The 21,883-nt window shown below is 53.9% G+C and overlaps 1 protein-coding gene across 6 annotated transcripts in view; it reads right to left on the reverse strand.

The window, feature by feature from the left end:
• Window positions 1-2,891: 2,891 nt before the first annotated feature.
• EXTL3 (exostosin like glycosyltransferase 3) overlaps window positions 2,892-21,883 on the reverse strand; it is a 136,113-nt gene continuing 117,121 nt past the window's right edge. For all 6 annotated transcript variants that reach the window (XM_027665101.1, XM_027665103.1, XM_027665099.1 and 3 more), the window contains 4 exons: window positions 11,294-11,421; window positions 8,370-8,514; window positions 7,771-7,899; window positions 2,892-6,275 (listed from right to left, as the gene is read on the reverse strand). In XM_027665101.1, coding sequence (XP_027520902.1) covers window positions 6,066-6,275; window positions 7,771-7,899; window positions 8,370-8,514; window positions 11,294-11,421 — 612 coding nt within the window. In that variant the 3' untranslated portion in view covers window positions 2,892-6,065. The remainder of the gene's footprint in view (window positions 6,276-7,770; window positions 7,900-8,369; window positions 8,515-11,293; window positions 11,422-21,883) is intronic.

A 21,883-nucleotide genomic window follows, 5' to 3' on the forward strand; every position in this document is an offset into this window, starting at 1 on the left:
CACAAATAGTGGGGGGTGTTTGCAGCTGGGCAGGGGATTAATTCCCAGTGAGATTCCCAACCCTGTGCTCCCACAGCACAGCCAGGGCTCAGGACAAACGGGGAGGGAAGGTTAAAATCAGCTTTCTGCACTCAGATGGCTTTTATGGAACAGATATTCCCGTTTTCTCTCTGTTGATGGAGCAAGTTGTTTAATTCCAGGTTCATATCCAGACACAGTCCCTGGGATCTGTCACTCAGAGAGTGCCCTGAGCCCCCTCTGTGGGCACTTGGACATGGTGAGCACAGGGAAACTGGAGCAAACTGGGGGATTTGTGTCCCATCAGCAGCTCAGCTTTGGGGAGATGTGGGGACATGGGAGCAGAGGGATTTGGGTTTAGCTGCACGTCCCTGCCTGGGCAGGGTCAGGGTGGGAAAGGTGGGATCAAACAGGTCCCAGTTACCTGTCACCTGGGAGCCATGAACTGTCACCCATCCCTTGAGGATCCATGAACTGTGACCCCATCCCTTGAGGATCCATGAACTGTGATCCAATCCCTTGAAGATCCATGAACTGTGATCCAATGCCTTGAAGATCCATGAACTGTGACTCAAATCCCTTGAGGATCCATGAACTGTGACTCAAGTCCCTTGAGGATCCATGAACTGTGATCCAATCCCTTGAAGATCCATGAACTGTGACTCAAATCCCTTGAGGATCCATGAACTGTGACTCAAATCCCTTGAGGATCCATGAACTGTGACCCATCCATTGAAGATCCATGAACTGTGAAAAATCCCTTGAGGATCCATGAACTGTGACCCCTGCCTTGAGGATCCCATTCCTTCACCTCCCCTTCCCTTCCCTTCTCCTTCCCCACTTTCCCATCCACGGAAACACAGCAGCCCTTTTGCTTTCCAGCCTGGCAACAAATTCCAGATAAACTTCTTAAAACACCAGGGATAAAATCCCATTTTTCTCCCCAAAGCCCTTCCCAGCAGCGAGCCCGAGGGGTAAATCCTGCACAGCCCAGACACAGCTCAGCACAGGCCCAGCAGTGCCCTCTGGAAAAGGGCCTGGATGTTGGGATTTCTGTGCCTGTGCAGCCCCAGTGCTCCCCCTTCTCTGCCAATCCCATTCCCAAACACTTTTACCAGGAAAGCTGTGCTGCTGCTCCGGCTTGTGGGTGGAAAACACTCATCCAAATCCACTGGGAATGACAGACACCATGGGCTCGGGGCTGCTCCCGGTGTCCGACCCCACAGGAGTGTTTTCCTGCATTTCCAGCTGGGAAAAAAAACCCCAAACCCAGTAATTTCCCTCTTCCTTCCTATCTCAGCTGGGAAGGGATGAGCAGGGCCTTTCCTGGGCTCTGGCAGGAGCTGCTGGATTTTATGGCACTGATGGGCAGAACAGGACAATTCCAGTGAAGCTGCTTTTTATCAAGGAATGTGTCATCCCAAGGGGAACATCGAGGGCACTTTGTAGTGCAGAGGAGTGGAGTGTAAAGCACTTCTCACCGCCCTCCCTCCCGGGAGCAGGGAATGAATCATTAATGGGATTGATGGCTTCCTCCTCTCCCCAGTGCCTGCTTCCTCATCCCGAGGTACAATCCCTCATCCAGGCAAAAAGGAAACGGGACAGGAGCCGCAGTGCTGTAGCTCCTCTCACCAAGTCACAGCAGTTCCAGGAGATTTTTATCTGCTGCCCCAGGGCCGGAAAAGCCTCCGGATCAAATCGGCTTCAGCTGAGCCGGTGCCCAAGATGCTGCTGGGGCTCCCTGGAGAGCCAGATCCCAAAACAGCCTCCCAACCAGGCCAGTTCCCTGGAGCCAGGATTTCTGTGCCCTGCACTGCCAGCGACATTCCAGCTTCCCTGCAATATTCTGGGTAGAGACCCCAGGGATTTGGGAGGCAGGTTCTGGGCTGAGCATCCACCTCCTGCCTTCCGGGACCAAAATAACGTGGGGTTTCCCTGAAACCTCTCCTGGAAATAAAGCCAGGCACGAACAAATCCCAAGGGAGCAGGGAAAAGAAAGGGCACATTTCCCAGGGGAGCAGCAGCAAGGGTGGGAACAGAGGGAACAAGTGATCACAGAGGAAGAGGCTGCTCGGGGGGGGGGAAGGCAAAGAAAAAACCAGCAGGAAGGAAAAGAGAGGGAACCCAGGCACATGCAGGAAATCCTGTGGGATTTCCAGCCCATGGCTTGTGGCCCAGCCACCTCTGTTTGTCCCCCCTGCTCCTCCCTGCAGGTTTGAAGCTGGAAATCTGTTTACAAATCCCATGGATCTGTTTGTGTTTTCCACCTCAGCCTCTGGCCCAGGAGAGGGACCGGGAGCATCCCCCGAGCCAGCCATGCCATAGGAATGGCCCCTATAGGATTTCTCAGGATCCCTGGGCAGGGCTGGGCAGGTTTGCAATCCCAGCACTGACGTGGTTGCTACTTTCATTGCCTGGAAATCTCTGGACAACTCTTCCCGAGGTGGCTCCAAACATCCCACTGTCCCCGCAGGGCAGAGATTCCATGGCTGTATCCCACCAGTGGAGTGGGCTCAGGGTCAGGTGCCCTTCGGTGGGTACAGTTGGTGATGCAGAAATCCAGGGGTTTCCAGCCCCCTGGGGGGTGTCCCCGATGCCACCAAGGAGCCCTGTGGCACCGTGGCACTGGGATGGGATATCCCGGGAAGCTACAGAGGGGTCCAACCCCTGCGGGGCCACGAGCTCCCTGAGGGACGAGAAGGGGTTTGGCACCATGAGGAGTTTCCACCATTCTGGAGCAGCCCTTTGCTCCTGCTCCCTTGGGAATTCCAAGCCTGACAGGTGCTTATTTTTGGGATGCTCCAGGAGCCCGGAGCCGCCCCATCCTGGTCCCTCCCCTGTCCCGACCCCAGCAAAGAGGCGCCGAGCCGCTCCCAAGTTAAACTCTCCATTTTATTGGATCCTTTTACAAAAACCTCAACATTGTGCTCGTGTCGAAGGAGTGTTTCTCGTCCCTCCGTTTTCGTTGGATTTTTAAATCCTGGCGCTCGCGGAGCTGCGGCAACAACCGCGGCACGGGGTGGGGGGGGGGGAGGCAGGGCCGTGGGACAGCGCGGGGCCGGGGCCCCGCAGACGATCCTATTTACAGCGGGAAAGGCCTCGCTCCACGCCCGGGGGAAGCAGCAGGAAAACTCTGGGAAGGGGAAAAAGGCCTTTCCCTTGGGAAAGGTGCGGCCGCCGAGAGCCCTTCCCGTCTCCTCGGGGCCAGAGTGGCTCCGGGAGCTGGGATGGATCCTACAACCAAACCTGAGCTTTGCAGTGAGCCTGGGACCCCCTGGAAATGCCGGGAGAACGATGGGGGGGGTAGCAAGGGAGGATGTTTGGGATGGTGGCACCGCTCCAGGAAAGCCCCTCTGCTCCCTGGTGGTGGAGGAAAAGTCCAGGGACAGCTCAGATCCCGGGATGTCTCAGGAGCTGTGAATCCCAAGTCTGTGCTCCAGGGGGTTTGGTGGTTATTTGGGAAAGAGGGAAACAGCAGCAGGATGGGAGGGACAGCACCAGGAGATGTTCTTGCTGGCATTTATTTTCCTCACAGAATTCCATCCCTCCCTGGGATGTCCCCCCCTGGAGCAGCCACTTCATCCCTTCACCCCCAAATCCTTCCCCTTCGGGGGGCTCAGGAAGGAGGGATCCATCCCACGATATCCACAGTGATCCCATCCACACACATCCCAACCCTGCTCAGCCACAGTGCACCAGGGGATCCTTCCAACAAAACAACACTGGGGCAACAGGCCAAGGAGCCAGGGAGGAGGAACAGTTGGATTTGCTCCACTGATCCCTGATCTCGACTGGCTTTGAACAGAAACACTCCGAGGGAAGGCGGAATTCCCATCCTGGGGCTCTGACAGCACCGGCAGAGCTCATGGAACACCAGCACTTCTCAACCTGTCCACCTTCCCCAGGCTCCTGCAGCACAGGAAGGACAACATTTCCCCTCAGATTTTGGGAAACCTGTTGCTGAGCAGGGTCTGTGTCTGTATAAAGTGCAATCCACGCCCAACCATTCCCATTCCGTGCTCCCGCCTGGCCGGGAGGGCTGGGAAGGCAGAGCCAACTCCAAGGCTGGACCTGAGCTAATGAAGCACCTCCTAACGAGGGCGGAATTAAAGCTCAGGCCCTTGGGATGCTGGGGCTGGAGCAGCTCCTGACAAAGTGCCACATTCCCACTTCGAGCAGGAGCACAGAAAGTCCTTCCAGGTGTTTCAGGGCCTCGCAGGAGTCTCCCATGGAAATTTTAAGGAGACTGTGAACCTTCCCGTGCTCTCTTTGGAGCATCTGATGTTAAAGCAAAAAGGGGATGGAAAGGAAAAGAAAAGCCATAAAGAGGAAAAGATTCCTTGATCTGGATTTTGCTGCACTCAGTGGTGCTGGTGAAGGCACGAGCTGTGGGCTCTGCTGGGAACAGGCTGCTCCTTCCCTCCCCTTCCCAAGGAGGAATGTTGGTGACCCTCATCCACAGGGCTGACAGGAAAAACTGGCTGGGAGGTGTCTGGAGAGAGCATGGAATCCCCAACACGTGGTGCAGGAGGAGCATGGACAGGGCTCACCTTCGGAGCGACGGACCATCCCTGCTCCCATTCCGGGACACACCAGGGACACAGCCAGGGGGTGACATCCTGCTGGGTGCTGGGATCCCGAGCTGCAACCTGAGCCAGGAAAAGCAGGGACATGGAGGTGAATCACTCAAGTGTCACCTTCCCCCCTACCCAGAAAAACCTTCTCCAGGCTGCTCGTAGCCCTCTGGGATGCGCCGAGGGAGAACATCACACGAGGGGAGTGCTGTGTCCTTCCCTCCTGCCGGCTGGGATTGCAGCAGGACGGAGCAGGGAGCTGAGCTCGGAGGTCGGGTGGTCACAGGTGTCACAGCATTTTGCTCTGGGGGGCAGGAAACCAGCTCCAAAACCGCTCCATGAACGCGATCCCAGCGGCGTCTCCGGGTTCACAGGACGGGAAGCTCCTGCTGGGATTAACCCTGGGATGCAGCCCAAAGCCAGGGGGTGAGGATGGGATGGGGTTAAGGCAGTTATGCTGAGGCCCACGGCCAACCCAGCATGGGCAGGGTTCGCTCTGGGACAGGGAATGAGGGACGAGGCAGAGCAGGAATTGTGGCCACGGTGCAGCCGCGGCTCCAGCACATCCCAGCTGGGCTGAGCACGGATCAGGATCAGGGCTCCACCAGCCTGGGGCGCTGCCAGCCCAGCCTGTGCTGCAGGGGGATCTTCCCTAAGCCCCAAACACGCTCCCTGTCTTTAGAGGATTAGCAGGACAGGGTGGAAAAGGACATGGAGAACGAGAGCACAGCAACTGAACATCCCGGGGCTGTGGCATGGGAATGGCGGGTCCTGGAGCTAGGAAGGGTCACCCAGGCCAACCTCAGCCCTCCTGAGGGCTCAGGGTGCTGAGCAGAGCAGAGCAGAGCCCAGGGGTCATCACCAGCCAACACCTGGGAGTCCTCAGGAGCAACCACAGGGAAAGAGGAGCCGGGATGTGGTGAGCAGGAGGGGCTGAAAAGGGATGAACAAGGGACAGGGACAACAGTGGTGATCTCACTGCTGCACTCAAACACCTCCAACCCGGCCTTGCTACAACCCCCCTCGAGTGGGACAAGGGGTCCTGAGGGAAAAAGGGGATGAGGAGGGAGGGGAGGGGAAAGAAAAGAAAACAAAAAAAGCGCCTCACGAGGCAAATCTAAAACACTTTCATTTTAAATAACAATAATTATAATTAAAAAGAACGGCCGCCCTCGGCCAGGGAAGGGGCAGAGCCGGCGGCCAACGGGCCATTCCTCAGTGTACGATCCCAGGGAGTGTCCTCACAGGAGCCGAGGGATCCCCGTTCCCCGTCACTCGGTCGAGTCGCTGCGGGGAGAGCGGGAAAGGAGGGGTGGGACGCGCCCATCCCAATCCAGGCCATCCCACTTTCCCGGCGGGAAGCGGGGCCGGAATCCGCAGCGAAGGGCGTTTTGCGCTCCCAGCCCCAGCCACCAGCCCCTCTCCGCCCTTCCCGCCGGAGGTGGGAGCTGGAGAACCTCGGGCTGCTCCCCTTTAGATGAACTTGAAGCACTTGGTCTTGTCGTGGGGCAGGCGGGTCTTGAAGAGCACGGAGTCGACGCGGAACTGGGTGTAGAGCAGGGGCATGTACCCGTACACCCGCACGAAGAAGTTGATGCACTTGTGCCGCTCGTGGAAGTGGGAATCGTCGTGGGAAAGGGCCTGGGGGCACCCGGGGCAGCGGAACGTCCAGCGGGAGGTCACCTGCAGGGAGGGACAGAGGTGTCACCTGCAGGGAGGGACAGAGGTGGGCAGTGCCGCGCTGCCCAGAATGCCCCGACCGTGCCCGAGGTATTGGAGGGGGCGCCTGGATATGGGGGGATCATGGAATGGTTTGAGTGGGAAGGGACCTTAAAGATCATCCAGTTCCAACCCCGACATCTCCGACATCTTCCACTATTCCAGGCTGCCCCAAGCCCCGTCTAACCTGGCCTTGGGCACTTCCAGGGATCCAGGGGCAGCCACAGCTTCTCTGGGAATTCCAGATCAGGCCCTCAACACCCTCCCAGCCAGGAATTCCTTCCCACTCTCCCATCTCTCCCTGCCCTCTCAGTGGGAAACCATTCCCTGTGTCCTGTCCCTCCAGCCCTTGTTCCCAGTCCCTCTCCAGCTCTCCTGCAGCCCCTTTAGGCTCTGGAAGGGGCTCCAAGGTCTCCCTGGATCCTTCTCCTCTCCAGGTGAACCCCCCCCAGCTCTCCCAGCCTGTCTCCAGAGCAGAGAGGCTCCAGCCCTTGGAGCATCTCCGAGGCCTCCTCTGGACTTGCTCCAGCAGCTCCACATCCTTGTGCTGCTGTTCCCCAGGGCTGGAGGCAGCTCTGCAGGGGGGTCTCACCTGAGGGGGCAGAGGGGCAGAACCCCCCTCACTGTTGCCCAAAGATGCCACAGAAGAATCAGCAATTTGGGGCACCCCTTGTTTTGGGCAGCCAGAGCAAGATCTCTGGAAAGGGCTCCAGTTTCCAGGAGGTGCTGAGGGGTCACCCACTGACTAAAGGGCCTCCTTTTCTGTCCTGAACCAAACATCCCCTGCAGGGTCCTTTGGGTTTGCTTGGATTCTCCTCTCAGCTGCACCAACACCACAGCCTCCACTTCCCAGCAGCTCCAGCTGGGAACACCACACAGGAAAACACAGTGACACTGGCAGGGCTGAGGGAGCCCTTTGCCAGCAGGGATGAAGAGCAGGATGATCAGCATCCCAAATCCATGCTCAGAACTGTGACACTCATTTACTATCCCAGGGCAGGGGAATTCCAGCTCGGCGACCGCCGAGAGGCCAAACACGATGAGCCTGAATGACTCTGGAAAGCCTCACAAAATCAGCAAGGAATCACTGGGACTTGCGCTGGAAAGAAGGAAATCTGTGGGTTTGGGATCAGCTGCTCTTTGCTGAGCCAGGAACACTCCGGGCTGAGCTGCAGCACAAGTCAGAGAATCATGGAATGGTTTGGGTTGGAAGGGAAACATTAAAGATCATCTTGTTCCAACCGCCTGCCATGAATCCAAGGCAGGGAACCTTCCACTAGACCAGGAATTTGGTCTGATTTGGTCTGGTAACATCAAACCTCAATCCCCCCGCTCACCATGGTGGGATTTGGCCGATTCCATGGGCTGAGCTTCCACACCTGGAGCTGGATTTCCCCTTTCCCACCACAGCTCCTCCGGCAACGCCGAGCCCAGGACAGACCCTTCCCAGAGCTTTTACCTTGATGGGAGGTTTCCTGGTGAGGTGGGAGACCAGGAAGTTCATGGCGATGTCCTCGCAGTTGATGTACTCGTCCACCATGTCCCGGATGGCCTGGGGCATCACGTAGGAATACAGGTAGGCATAGTACTGGGAAACAGGGAAAGGCACAGCCTTGGTCAGGGTGGTCCCAGAGGGAAGTGCCCAACCCCTGCTGGTGCCACCTCATGGCTCCATAATTGAGTATCAAGATATGGGACATGTCGGGACGTGTTTGACTCAAAAATGAAGGAAAACAATGGGGAGATTCCCAGTAACGGAGTTAATCCTGCAGCAGCAAATCACCCCCCAGCCACCACCCTCCCTGAATCCTGGAACCTCAGAAATCGAGGAATGGGGGTTTTGTCCCCCCCCAGACCTTGCTGTCTCTGCTGCTGGAGAGTCAGCACGGCAGCAGGAGGTGGAAAACCTTCCCAGGGCACTGGGATGGCTCAGGACCAGTTTGGAGGAAGTGAGGGAAGATGAGCAGAGAGCTCCAAAATTCAGCCTTAAAATAACCCCACCCCTCCCAAGAAGCTCCTGTGAGGAGGAAGAGGCAGCTGCAGTCAGGGGGGTCTCACCTTGTGGAAGAAGGCAGCACCAGTGAGCACCATGGAGAGCTCGCAGGAGTAGTTGGAGTTGTAGAGCCAGGACTGGTGGGGGATGTCCCACGCGTGGTAGCGCCCCGGGAAGCCCACGATCCGATCCCGGGCCTCCCTCCAGACCCTGCAAACACAACACTGGGGGTGAGGCACCGCCCTGGGAAGCCCATCCAGGGCTGGGCACGACTTGGGACTCTGCCCTCAGGGCCAGAAGAGGCTCCCAAGGGAAGCAAGAGGTGGAGGAGCTGATGCATCAAAAAGTTGGGCAGCTGCTCATCCACTGGATGTCCAGAAGGGATAAACGTTGTTAAAATGGGCTTTGAGTTGCTCATGCACGGGGAAAGCACTCCCAATCCATAAATGGGGGATTTTCTATCTCACAAGGGCTGTTGTGGAGGTTTAAAGGAAAACTTAAGTAGGGAGCAGCCAAGGGAGGAGCCCAGTGTCTCCTGGCCTCCTCCCCAAATCCCTGCAGCTTTCCATCTCCCACAGCTCAGGTTCCTGCTCTGTGGGGCCGAGATAACGTCAATCCATCTCCCTTGAGCAAAAATTCCATTTTTAGGAAACCAATTTTTAGGAAATCAGTTTTTAGGAGAAATCATCTTCCCTTTAGGGAAGCTGCAAGGCCAGGTTGGACGGGGCTTGGAGCAACCTGGGATAGCAGAAAGTGTCCCTGCCCATGGCAGGGGATGGAATGAGATGAGCTTTAAGGTCCCTTCCCACCCAAACCATTCCAGGGCTCTGTGATTCCATGATTCTGTGAAATCTGCTGAGATGTTGGACCTGGTGTCTCCAGCTGGAACTGCTCCCCATCCCAAACCAGCCCCTGGCAGCTCCCCAGCTCTGGCCATACAGGAAAATCCTCTGGGGCCACAAGCACGTCCCTCATTTCGACACACACTCACGGTGGAGCCACAGGGAATTAAATCCCGAGGACTGAGAGTGGGAGTGTGGGATTGCTTAACATTCTACTCTCATCTGAAGCTCCTCGAGAGAAATCCCACAGGAGCTTCAACTCTGGCAGGAATAAATAAGGAAAAAGTCAGTGCCTAAGGCCTGACCTGGGAAATAAATCCAGCTTCCAAGGCAGGGGTGAAGGCTGCCTTTGGATCATCACATCCCATCTCCATCCAAACCCAGTGACTCCAGACTGCAAGAGCAAACTCCCTGTGGGACACAGAAGGGCTTCTTCCCTTTTCCCCAGGCACAGAACAGGGTAGAAAGTGGCCTTTTTGGTTTTTTTCCCTCGTGTTGATGTGAATTCCTCCCACAACCCCAGTTCCTGGAGAGCCACGGGAGAGCTGCTGAGGAGACCGAGATTCCCCGAGTTTTCCTTCATTGTTCAGTCCTCCACTCCAATTAATGAAACTCCAAGATAACCTGGAAATGAATCCTGAGTAATTAACATCACCAGCAGCTTCCCCGGCTCCATCCTCCCCCCCACCCCTTGTTTGCTGCTGTTCCTGTCAATCCAGTGGGATTGTTTTGAAAAGCTGGAAGTCGAAACCGCTTATTCCCTTTCACTCCTCCCACGTCTCGCTCTCCTTCCAACGTGACACGTTTTCTTTCCCAGCTCAGCCACAAAAATCGGGATTTCTCTGGAGAATGGTTCTGGGTGTGCTCAGGGTTCCTGCCTCCAGCTCTTTCCCGAGCCTCAAACAGGGAAAAACGAGGCTTTTGGCCCCAAAAACCAAAGCCTGAAGGAAAGCTTTGACAAAACACACTTGTTGTGGGGTCACTCTGGCCAAGACTCCGGCTCCTCCTTGGCTGAGTGTGGGAACAGGGAGGCTTTGTGGGAACAAGGTGTCTGTAAGCAGGGATATGAGTGGGAATAACACACAGCACTTACAATCTTCATTTGATGCTCTCCAGGCAAAGGAAAACAGATTCCAAAGGAGGGACTGGGGGTGGGGGTAACAGCCCAGTTGAGACAAAGAGCCTGGAATGGGGCAGGGAAGGGAAGCCAGGAGTCCTGACGCCTCCTCCAGCACTTTCATCCCTCTGACACCTCATTCCTCATCTCTCTGAGGGAGCTGGGTGGGTTTCCAGGCGCTTTGTGCCCTTTAATCCTCCTCCCAGACATGAGCCAGTGTGTTTTGGTGGGAGCTGGTCCCTGTTTCCCACCCCCGGGCAGCTGCCGGGTGTTCCCGGATTTGGGATCGCGGCCGCTGCTCCTCGTGCCGTCCTCGCTCCTCGTACCATCCTTGTTCCCAGCACTTTTTGGCAGGGAGGTTTGGCTGTGGGAGCTGCAGGAGCAGCTGCCACAAACCTCCCACAGCAAGAACCCACAGAACTGATTTCTCCCTCGGCCCCCTGCTCAGGAAAAGCCTTTTGCCAGGGAAAAGTCAAGGGGAAAACGGAGAGACTGGAGCAGAAGGGGGGTGGGAATGAGAGCAACCAGCACCAGCCTTCGCTGGAGAACATCTGCCTTTTCCATGCTCTGCAGAATGAAAGGCCCAAATAGCCCAAATCCCATCCCAGGGTCCCATGGAGCAGGGAATGGCAGCACAGGAGCACCATGTCCTGGAGTGGCCAGGAACGCCCCGGCCTTGCCTACGGCCCGTGAAGGACAGAGTGCAACACAACAGCCTCTGGGATTTGTCTTCCGGTTCCCATCCACCCTAGGAAGGCACAGACCCCCAAATCCACTCAGGGCCCATTCTCAGCACAGCCAAAACCAAGGAATTGAGGTTAAATGGGAGAACTGGAGTTCCCTGGACAAACTGCACTGGTTAAATGGCCCTAAGAGGTGAGTTCCTCCACGGCACACAGAGCTGGGGAGCCACAGGAAGGGATGTGCTGGCCCTGACTCTGGCCCTGGCTTTGGCAATGTGGAAAGCCCACCCCGGGATGTGGAGAGCCCCATTTTGGGTGCCAGGGCTGTGTGTGCCGAGGTGTCTCACCGGAAGCCGAACATGATCTCGTCGTGGCGCAGGTGGGCGTCGTCATCGATGGACAGGATGGCCTCGGTCTCGATCTCATCCCAGGGCAGGAACCGGTTGTTCAGGCTGTTCTTCTCCGTACGGACAACCTGGCAGGTGGAACGTGGAGTTATGGTGGGTGCCCGTGCCCAGGGATGGGATCTGGGGGCTGGGGTTGTGCATTCCGAGTGTGGCGGCGCCGCATTCCGGCACCGCTTCAAAGCCCCCGTGGTGGGGAATTCCTTCCAACCAAAAGGCACCAGCTCACTCTGCCACCAGCTCCAGGAATTCCCCTTATCCCGCTGTCAAATCCTACTGGATTTCTCCCTCCTCTTGGAATCACAGAATAGAATTAGAATGCAGAACTGCGAGGTACTCCCAGGGATCATCCAGTCCAACCCCTGGCCCTGCACAAGCCACCCCAACAATCCCACCCTGTCCCTGAGAGTGTCCCTGAGTCCAAAAATTCCTTTAGCTCTGGCAGCCTTGGGAAGTGACCATTCCATGGGGAGCCTGTTCAGGGCCCGACCACCCTCAGGGGGAAGAACTTTTTCCTGATATCCATCCCAAACCTCCCCTGGCACAGCTTCACACCCTTCCTCTCCCTCTTACAGGGATTACAGGCCGGGTTTTGATCCTGACACCACATCCAGGGCTCTGGAAACGAGGGCATCGTGTTCCAGAGAAGAGAACTCTTGAGGAAGATAAAAGTGAATTTTTGGGAAACTTTTATGCTTTAATACAAGCAACTTATCTTGGAAAAACAGGTTAGGGGCAACGGGAAGAGAATTCAATTCAGGGGCTTGAAACGTTTCTCCCTCTCCTAGAAGTTTTTACATTTCAATGAGCCTCTAAAAAGCACCGGATTTCTCGGGCATGAAATGGGTACAAACACAACTCAGGAGCTGATTAGACCGGGTGAGAAATGACCTTCTATCCCTGGAAGCGTCCAAGGCCAGGTTGGACAGGGCTCAGAGTAACCTGGGATAGTGGGAAGTGTCCCTGCCCACGGCAGGGAGTGGAAGGGGATGAGCTTTAGGGTCCATTCCAACCCAAACCATCCTGGGATTCCGTAAGTCACCTACACAAACCTGCCGTGTGCTCCAGGTCACAGGGAGCTGAGCTGTCACTGGGGGAGGCCAGAAAGGCATCCTGTCTGCCCTTGAAGATGCTGAGAGTGGGAAAATCAAACTTTCCTCTGGGATGTTCCCTCTCAAACATTAACGCTGCTCCTCGTGACTCATCCGCCTTCAGCTCCCAAAGTTCTCTCTGCCCTTTTCACTCTCCGAGGTCTCAGTCCCTCACCCAGGGCTGTTTCTCCTGCTCTTCCATCATTTTAAGGATGGGTTTTGCCACAGTCTTGTTTCTGAACAATCCAAAACCCAGCAAAAGATGTTCCCTCAGCAGACCCAAAAATGCTGTGCTCCGGCAAAACAGAGTCAGGGGCTTCCCTTCTCCGAGGAGCGAGTAGGACACGAAATCAGCCAGAGGACAGCAAGAGAGGCCCCAACACATCTACCAAAAATCCCACCTTCCCTCACAGCAAACCTCAAGGCTCCAAACATGGAGCAGAGCACCAGTGGTAGGACCTGCACACAAACTCCAACCCCTCCAGACTCAAAACCATCCCAGATTGTGTCCTTCTGCCTGTCTTGTTTTGGGCTTTTCCTTGGGAATAATTCCCTTTAAAACACTTTGCCATCAGTTAAATGGCCCAGAGATCAAAACCATGAACACCCTGAGCAGTCTGCAGGTTTTTGAGACAAACTCAAGGTGATTCAGTTCCACCACATGGGATTTTTTGACTCAAGCCCTACAACTCCATGAAGCCCATCTGCTCCCAGTTTTTGTCACTCACAGCCACGTTGGACGAATGGATCTTAAAAAACCTTCAAGAGAACTAAACCAGAGCATAAATCAGCAATAATGTCCTTAACTAACACTTTATTGTTCGTTTTTTTACATAAATACAAAAAAAAATGCAGGAAAAATAGTATCTTCCAGCAATCTCCTTGCTAGTGAGGCTTCACACTTAGGCTTTAAATTAAGTGCTACTTATAATTTGAGGGTGAAAACATGAAGAGTGTCTGTGCCCTTGGAGAAGTTTTGGCAGCTCAGCTTAAGTGAACTGGATGGATTTCTGGGCGAAGAGCAAACTCTGCAAGAAACCGGGAGCCTCATTGATCCCGTCAGGTTTTTGGGAGGAATAAAAGCCAGGAAGATGCCCTGAGAAGAGCAGAGTAATTTGGGGAGATGACAGGCTCTCAGGGAAAGGATCTGCCTCCATCATTCCCAGAGATGTTCCAACTGAAGCCAGATGGGCTGGGGGGGAATAGCAGAGGGGGATGGGGACAGCCTGCGCTCCCCCTGACCGCCCAGCTGGGAATTACGGGGCTGGAGATGCTGGAGACAAACGACTCTGAGGAGCTGACCTGGATCTGCACTTGGAAGGGGAAAGCAGGGAGCTCCTGCCAGCACAGCCCTCCAGGGAGGATGTGGATTTACAGCCCTGTCAATCCCTTTTCTTGGCACCAGCTCAGACGGTTTGTTAATAAGCGAAGGAAGTCAGGGCGACGCTCCAGAGCCGCTCCAGGGATGTGGTCCTGTTCCCTGCCCCTGTCCCAAGGACTGGGCCGGAGCAAAACTCAGCTCAGCATCAACCTTAGGGGTGGGATCTGCCCAGAGCCTCACCTGGGGCAAAGCTCCTTCCCCGAGGAACAGGCAGGAGTTGAGATTCCATGAAGAAAAGGGATATCACGTCTCCCAGATGGTGGTTGATCACTCCGACCATCCCAAACTTTGGGACTCGGCTCCAGAGGTGCCCCCATTGCCCCCACTCATCAAGGAAGGCAAGATTGGCACATCTGGGAGCTGATGAGCTTCATCCCACCCCCATCCCTGTTCCAAGCTGAGCTGCTTCCCATCCACCTCTATTTCTGGGGAAAGCACGTGGGGAGCCAAGGCTTCTCCAGCTCTCCCATGTGCACATGTGGCTGCTAATGTGGAAAAGGAATCAACTAAAATCAGCCAATCTAGGCTTAACAGGGGTCAAGGAGGGCTCTGCTGGAGGACTCTGGGAGCTGGCAAACCCTAGGAAAAGGGAATGACAGGTTCCAATTATCCCTGAATCCACCACACTCATTTTCAGCTCCCAGTTTGGACAAATTCAGACACCTTTTGATAAGGAAGTTGCCCAGATCAGCCCTTAAGACCCACAGATTCAGAAACACCAGGGTCCCTTCCCTCTACACATCAGGTCCAGTGCTGGGATTATTTCCAAGACTCCTTGGAAGGAGGGAAGCATGTGCAGATTTAATATCCATAAGCAGGATCAATCACATCCTTTATCACCACGGCCAGCTCTGTTCCCTGCTCCCTCTGGAACCACCATGTTGGATCAGACTGGCACTTGCTTCTCTACCAGGGATGTGGATGAGGAAGACAACAAGTCTACCTGGTCCCATCAAACACCATCCTCCCGGAAGCTCCATGTTTTTTGGGAGCGATGGGTGTCAATGGGTTTGCGCTGACCGGCTGGACAAGTTTGGGATGTCAGACAGGGACAAAGCACACTGTCCTGGGGGTATCAGGAGGAATTTCTTCATGGAAGGGGTGGTCAGGCATTGGAAGGACTGCACCCAGGGAAGTTTGGAGTCCCCATCCCTGGAGGTGTCCAAGGAGGGACTGGATGTGGCACTCAGTGCTCTGGGCTGGGGGACAAGGTGGGGATTGGGCACAGGTTGGACCTGATGACCTTGGAGGTCTTTTCCACCCTAAATGATTCCATGATTCTCTAAACATCCCAGCTACAGCAGGGATTTTAGCACTGGGAGAGGATCCATATGGAAACTACACATCTGAGGTTCATTTTCTTACAAAGGTGACTTTGATCCTGAATTCTTTGTGCTCTGTGCTACCTTCCCCCTGTTTCCCGTGTTGGAGCTGAAGGGAGACGAGGCTGATCCCAAGGCAGGCACTGCACTGGCTCCAGGAGAAGAAGCCAAGGAGCTGCCAAGGAGGAGCCAAAGAACCTGTTGCCATGGCTACAGATGCCACCCAAAATCCCTGCAGCCCTCACCCCTTCCCAGTGAGGTGGCACTGATGCAAATCACACGAGTCTGACCGAGTCCACAGTTTTTCCTCCATTTTCTCCATGTTTTACCCTTGCCTGCTCCTGGGGGAGTTGAGATGCTCCACAAAACCTGGCAGGGTCACCATGGCCCTCAGCCCAGACTCAGATCTCCCTGACTGCCCTTTCCAAGGACACCTACGGTGGTGCTTGTTGAAGACCATCCAGTGCCTCCTCAAAGAGCAGCATCGCTCCACCGTGTCCCGCCCTGCCCACGCACAACTGTTCCCTCCCGCCAATCCCAACTCCCACCATGAGACAACCCTCAGAGGATGGCAATCCATCCAGTTCCCACTGGCCAGCACCCTGCCTTCCAGAGCCAGAAGCACAGATCCAAGCCTTGGGCTCAGCCAGCAATTCTTCACCTCCTGAGAAACAAAAAAACCTGGCGTCTCTCGACACAACACGAGGCTCTTCCTGGCACTTTTCCAGGCTGTGTGGGCAGGCAGGAGATGGGATGCCAGCACGGCATTTCCACCATAACCAAGCCCCTGGGATGATGCCTTTTCTCCTCACAACACCACTCTCATTCCCAATTCAGACCCAAAAACTCGAGGAAATGATTCCAGCCCAACGTGGGACTCCGGAGTGTTCCTGACAGCTCCGGATGAGCTGCAGATCCAGGGGGAATGGCAGCCCTGCACTTTTGACACGTGTGTAAACAGGGTGTCAAAGCTCCTTCCAGAAATGCTGCCAGTGCTGGCAGGTCTGAGTATTAAGTCAAAAAAAAAAAAAAAAAAAGGATGTTCTTTTGACTGTGTTTCTGATAATTAATGTTTGAAAAGCTCGGGATGCACAGGGAAAATCGGAGATGCACAGAGCAGCTCCTTGAGGTGTTTGTTAAGACAAAGACAATCCTGACATTACCCTGGGGTTTACACACTCAGATCCAGAAGATATGGATAAATGGGCATGGATGTGACCACAGCTCCTAAATGAATCCTGTCCCCATGTCCAAAGCCATCCTGGAGAGAGATCCAGGCTGTTTGGATGCAGGGTGTTCGGATCCTCCTGCCTCCAAAGCACAGTCCTAAGGGACTGTGTTTCTCTCCTGACTGGTTTCTCCCCACCAGCCATTCCCAGCCTCTCCCAGTTCCACTCCAGCCAGCCTGGATGAGTCCCAGGACATGCCTGGTGCGGATGGTGCTGCAGCAGCACCTGCTGCATCCGGGAAAGGGGCAGAGCAGGCAGGAGAAAGGAGACACGGATGCTCATTCCCAACCCTCTTCCACATCAGCCCTCACTCATCCCTTTTGTATCTCCTGGAATGTGCTCTCTTGCTTGATTTGATGGCACTTGCACCAAAAAGAGTCATTTATCTGAACTCCCACCCCAAACCAGACACTTCTAGCAGGATGTGCCTTCAGTCACCCACTGCCTGATGAGACGTCCCTGGATTTTAGTGGTTCCCCCTGGCAGTTCTTCACCTTCTGGTTTTTCCTTTAATCTTTGCTTGTAAAGACGGATTGGGAAGTTACCTTTATCCCTTCTCTCATGTATTAATTATTCTCCTGCTCCTCTTCACCTTGAAACAGCTCCTCTACACCCTGACCCTCCAGACTCCCGCGCTTTTCCACCTCCAACTTCAAGCGTTTTCAAAATCAGAATTAAAAGGATTTATAGACTATTTTAAGACTCATCTCCAGAGGTATGGAAAGTGTTTCACTGGAAGGGTATTTAGCTCCAAAGGCAGCACAGGCTGAATATAAATTGGCAAAACAGATGCATTTTTAAAATACGTGTAATTAAATAATGCAACATAAAACCCGGCATAAATTATCCCCCGCTGAGAACAAAACCACACAGGAAGATACCAGTGGAAAAGCTTATTTTTAAACTGACACTGTGCCCATGAATGTAAAGTGTGGAAACACTTGGTCCCCCTTTAAACTCCTCGACTGTGATCAGTAGGTCGCTCATCTCCGAGAGGAGCAAACAGCTTGTGATACAAATAAAACTGATTAATTATTCATTTTCAGACAGGAGCAGCTGTTGCATCTTTCTAGAGTAACTAAAGGAGAAGAATTCCTATTTTAGCATTAAAAGGCATCCAGATACTCCTTTATTTTCCCTCTCTCTGGGTGCTGCTGTTGGGGGCTGTGCAATTAAAGCTGCACGTTGAGTTGTTGTCCGATTGGATTTATTTTACAATTAACTGTAATTATTTGGCTCCAAAGAACGTCCCTGGGATAACACACTGTCAGGTTTAAATACTTCATGGCCCACTGCTGCAGCTCACCCCCTCCTCAGCTTCCCAAAACTCCGCTCTGTGCTTTCCATGAAGGCTCACAGGGAAAAGCTGTGGAGCACAGAGGGACAGGAAAGCTCGGGATGCAGCTTCCATTGGCACATCTGGGATCACAGGCCTGCTTTGCTGTGAAACCAGGGAAAGTCACCAGAAGAGGAAAGAGCTCCTGCTCAGGGGTTTGATCCTGATAACCCCAATTCTGGGCTTGGTGGGGTATTTTTGCAGTGAAATAGGGAATATCCAAAGGTGTGGTCATGGAACTGTAGAATTGTTTAGGTTGGAACAGCCCTCTAAGATCAAGTCCAACCATTCCCAGCACTGCCAAGGCCACCACTGACCCATGTCCCCAAGTGCCACATCCACTGGGATTTTAAATCCCCCCAGGGATGGGGACTCCACCACTGCCCTGGGAAGTTCATTGCAATGCCTGAGAGCCCTTTCCATGAAGGAATTGTTCCCAATATCCAACCTAAACTTCTCCTGGTGCAACTTGAGGCCATTCCCTCTCATCCTGTCCCTTGTTCCCTGGGAGCAGAGCCTGACCCCCCACCCCAGCTACCCCCTCCTGTCAGGGAGTTGTGGAGAGGGAAAAGGTCCCTCCTGATCCCTCTTTTCCCTGGGATCAGCCCCCCCAACTCCCTCAGCTGCTCCTGCTGCTCCAGCCCCTTCCCCAGCTCCGTTCCCTTTCCTGGATATGCTCCAGCCCCTCCATGTCTCTCTTGCCACGAGGGGCCCAGAAGTGCCCCCAGGATCTGAGGTGCCCCAGCAGTGCCAGCACGTGCCAAGTGTGATGTTCCAACACGTGCCACGGTTCCTTATCAATGCTCCTTCAAGTTGCCGCTGGATGAACATCACAAACCTCCTCTCACCTGGCAAATCTTCCCTTCCCTAATCTCCCAGGGCAGCTGTTCCATTGGCAAGTGCCTCCTAACAGCTCCAAGACCTTTGGATGGAAAAAGCCTGTTCCGGGATTTTCAAAGGTCGCTCCCACAAAACGGGAATGTTCCCCTTTCAGATTCAATGTCACAAATCCTGACAAGTGTCACCCAACACCTGATAGAGCAGCGCCAGTGGAGTTGTGACACAGGAGTGTGGGATGGATAAGGATGAGACCCAGGAGCTCCAGGCTGGAGAAGCCCAGCTTTGTATCACTTAATACAGGAAAAAATAACAGGCTTTTATCAGCCCCCCCATTTCCATCCCTGATCGATTATAAACTGAATCCAAGGGAAGCTTTTACTCACTATCTCCACAGCAAACCTTCTCCAGCCCCCTGTCTCCACCCAATCCAGGTGCTTGAGCTCTCTCCAGCCAGGATCCAGCAGCGTGTTCTGATGAAATGGGGACACCTGCCCTGCCCTGCCTGCACGAAAACCACTTTGTTGTACCCGGTAAATCACAGAGATGCCATCTGTGACCAGCCCTCGCCGGTGAGAACATGCAGAGACAGAAGGAGGGCAAGGCAGCAGCTCTTAACTCCACTCAAAAGGTGGAGTGTTACTGCCTGCAGCTCAGGGATGAGGAGGGATTCAAACCACTTGTGGGTAACAAAAGCTTCCCAGAAGGCTCAGGAATCGATGTGAGCACTGCCAGCGAGCCTGGGAACAGATCCCACCCTTCAGAACCCAGCTCAGACCCCTGGGATTCAGCAAGAGTTTGGTTCAGATCCTGCAGCATCCTGGAGACACACAGAGCCTGAGGAGCCCGTCAGATTAAAGTGACCAGTGTTCCCATCTCCTGGGTCTGTTTTGGGAATCACAGGGAAACTGGCACTGCACCAGGCAGGGCAGAGCTGCACAAGGGACTGCCTGGGAGAGCCCAGCCTTATTTTGGCAAAAATATTCAGCTTCCCTGCATGCAGGGTCGGTGGAGCACTCAGAGATGTGTCAGGAGATGTGTCAGGCCAGGTTCAACCTCGGTACCTTGTTATCCTTGGAAAAGCCACAGGAGAGCCTGGAACAGGCACAGGAGAGCCTGAAGAACCGCTCACAGACTGCAGCTCCCCGACCTCCTTTAAACAAACAAGCAAACCCCCAAAACTCCTGCAGTGTTAAAGCCCAGACCTCCCTCAGCCTGTCACTCCTCAGACTCCAGCAGCCAATTCCTGCACTTCTGATTTCCCTGGGAAAAGCACATTGCCAGTCCCTGGGCCGTGCTGACAGGGCTGGCAGCAAATGGCCTGGGAGCTCGGGGACGGATCTGAGAAGGGCTGTCACATCCCATCTGCCAGACAGGGAGATGGAAAAGCCAGGAAGGCGGTTCAGGAGCACCCCCAAGGTCTCCTCCCCTGGCCAAGCCATCAGCTGCTGGGCAATCCCAGCATGGATGGGGAGGAAACATGGAATCACAGCAACATCCATCCCAGAGATAGGGAAATGCGCAGCACAGAGGCAGAGAAGAAGAAAGTACTGGAAAGCCAAGGGCTGCGGTCCCGGGGGATTATTGGGAATACCTTGCTGCTGCTCACTGAGTGAGGCAAAGCTTATCTTTCCACACTTTGCTCCCTGGCCTCCAGCCCAGCTGCTTTAATTAACAGAGGCTTTGGTGGTGCAAATCCTCTGGATTGTTGCGCAATTACCTCTCCAGCAGGTTCCTCCTCGGGATCTGTCAGATGGGAGGGATTTCCACTGCAGAGGGAAAATAAAGCACCTGGCAGAGCAGGTGCCATTCTCTGTGAATTTGTTAAGATTGGTGCATCCCAGTGTTTGGAATGTGTCACAAACACATCAGTTAAGATTGGTGCATCCCAGGGTTTGGAATGTGTCACAAACACATCACACCCAACGGGGTAGTGCAGCATTTCAAAGCTGCCCTGACCCACCCCACAAGAGATTCAGTTCAGGTATTAATACCTGGGGGTTGAGGGCATCCAAATGAACATTATATCCCAGCCAAGGGAGGCAGGAATTGCAGGCAGACTGTTAACTTGCTGAGCAGCTACTAAAAAAGCTGGAATATAAACCTGGATACAGGCAGAGCCATCAAGTTTGCAGGTGGGTCATTTTTTTGATGGGAAGAGGACAGAGGATTTATTAATGTTTATGTGGCTGAGAGCAGCAGCCATAAAGCTCTCAGGCACACGAACTCACTCTTGGCTTCCAGGTTTATTCCAGACTGGAAGCTTTCCGGGGACCTCCTGGATGAGAAGGCAGAGATCTCACTGGGAAAGTTCTGGATGAAATGAAAACAGCTTTCTGTCTGTCCTCAAACCCATTACCTAGAGATGAGAGCTACTTATGTAATGTTGGAATAAAAGAACTAAGAAATCCATATCATGATCCTCTAATTGGAATTTTATCCCTGATGTCCCTGTTGTTCCAGCAGAGCACAGCTCCTTCTCCTCCGATGTGGCAGAGCCAGATCACGACAAAAAACAGGACACAAGTCCCAGATGGGTTTTTGAGGAACTCCCTTTGCTCCTAGGCTTCAGTTTCTGGATCCTAATTGCTGGATCCCTTGGCTGAATCCTGCTTCCCCTGATCCCTGTCTCACATCACCCCATCATCTCCCACCCAGAGGAGCAGAGGACAACCATCCCCATGCCATGTTCTTCAAAGCTTGGCTTATCCCAAGGCTTTTAATACTTGGTTAAACAAAATCCAGGAGGAAAAAAATGCTTTCACCAAGAGGCAGGGAATACATTCCTGCCAAACACGTGGCTGGGATGAATCCAAACCACCAGACCCACCTCCCACAACCCACAGGATGGGCTGGGAACTGAGGAGCAGCATGTGTTAGAAATTACACACTTCATATAAATGAGGGATAATTAAAAACAATTCCTGCTATAAATTTCTGATAAAATCAACCTAATTAATAGCAGTGTTTTGAAACAAAATTGCTTTGTCACCTGCGTTCAGAGCCAGAGGAAAATGAGCCTTATTGGAAAGAATTATCCAACTCAGAGCTGTTCTGAGGCTTTTCTTGCTCCCCCTCAGCTCTTTTTTTGTCCCAGTAAAACATGGGGCTGTCCCTTGCTGCAGAGATAAGCCAGGCTTTCAGCAGCCAGGCTTTGGCAGCTCAGAGATCAAAGCCATGATTAGCCCTTCCACATCCAGGTTGGAAACTGAATCTCTCCACCCAAAATGCTTTCAAAGTTCAGTGTCAAGAACAAAACCCATTTCCCTTCCCTACAGGAACCTCGAACCCCCTCAGAGTTCAATCCAGATAAGCATTCAGAAACTTGAAGGCTTTG

This window comes from Corapipo altera, unplaced genomic scaffold (genome assembly GCF_003945725.1).
Source record: "Corapipo altera isolate COAL_440 unplaced genomic scaffold, ASM394572v1 164, whole genome shotgun sequence".
Lineage (NCBI taxonomy): Eukaryota > Metazoa > Chordata > Aves > Passeriformes > Pipridae > Corapipo > Corapipo altera.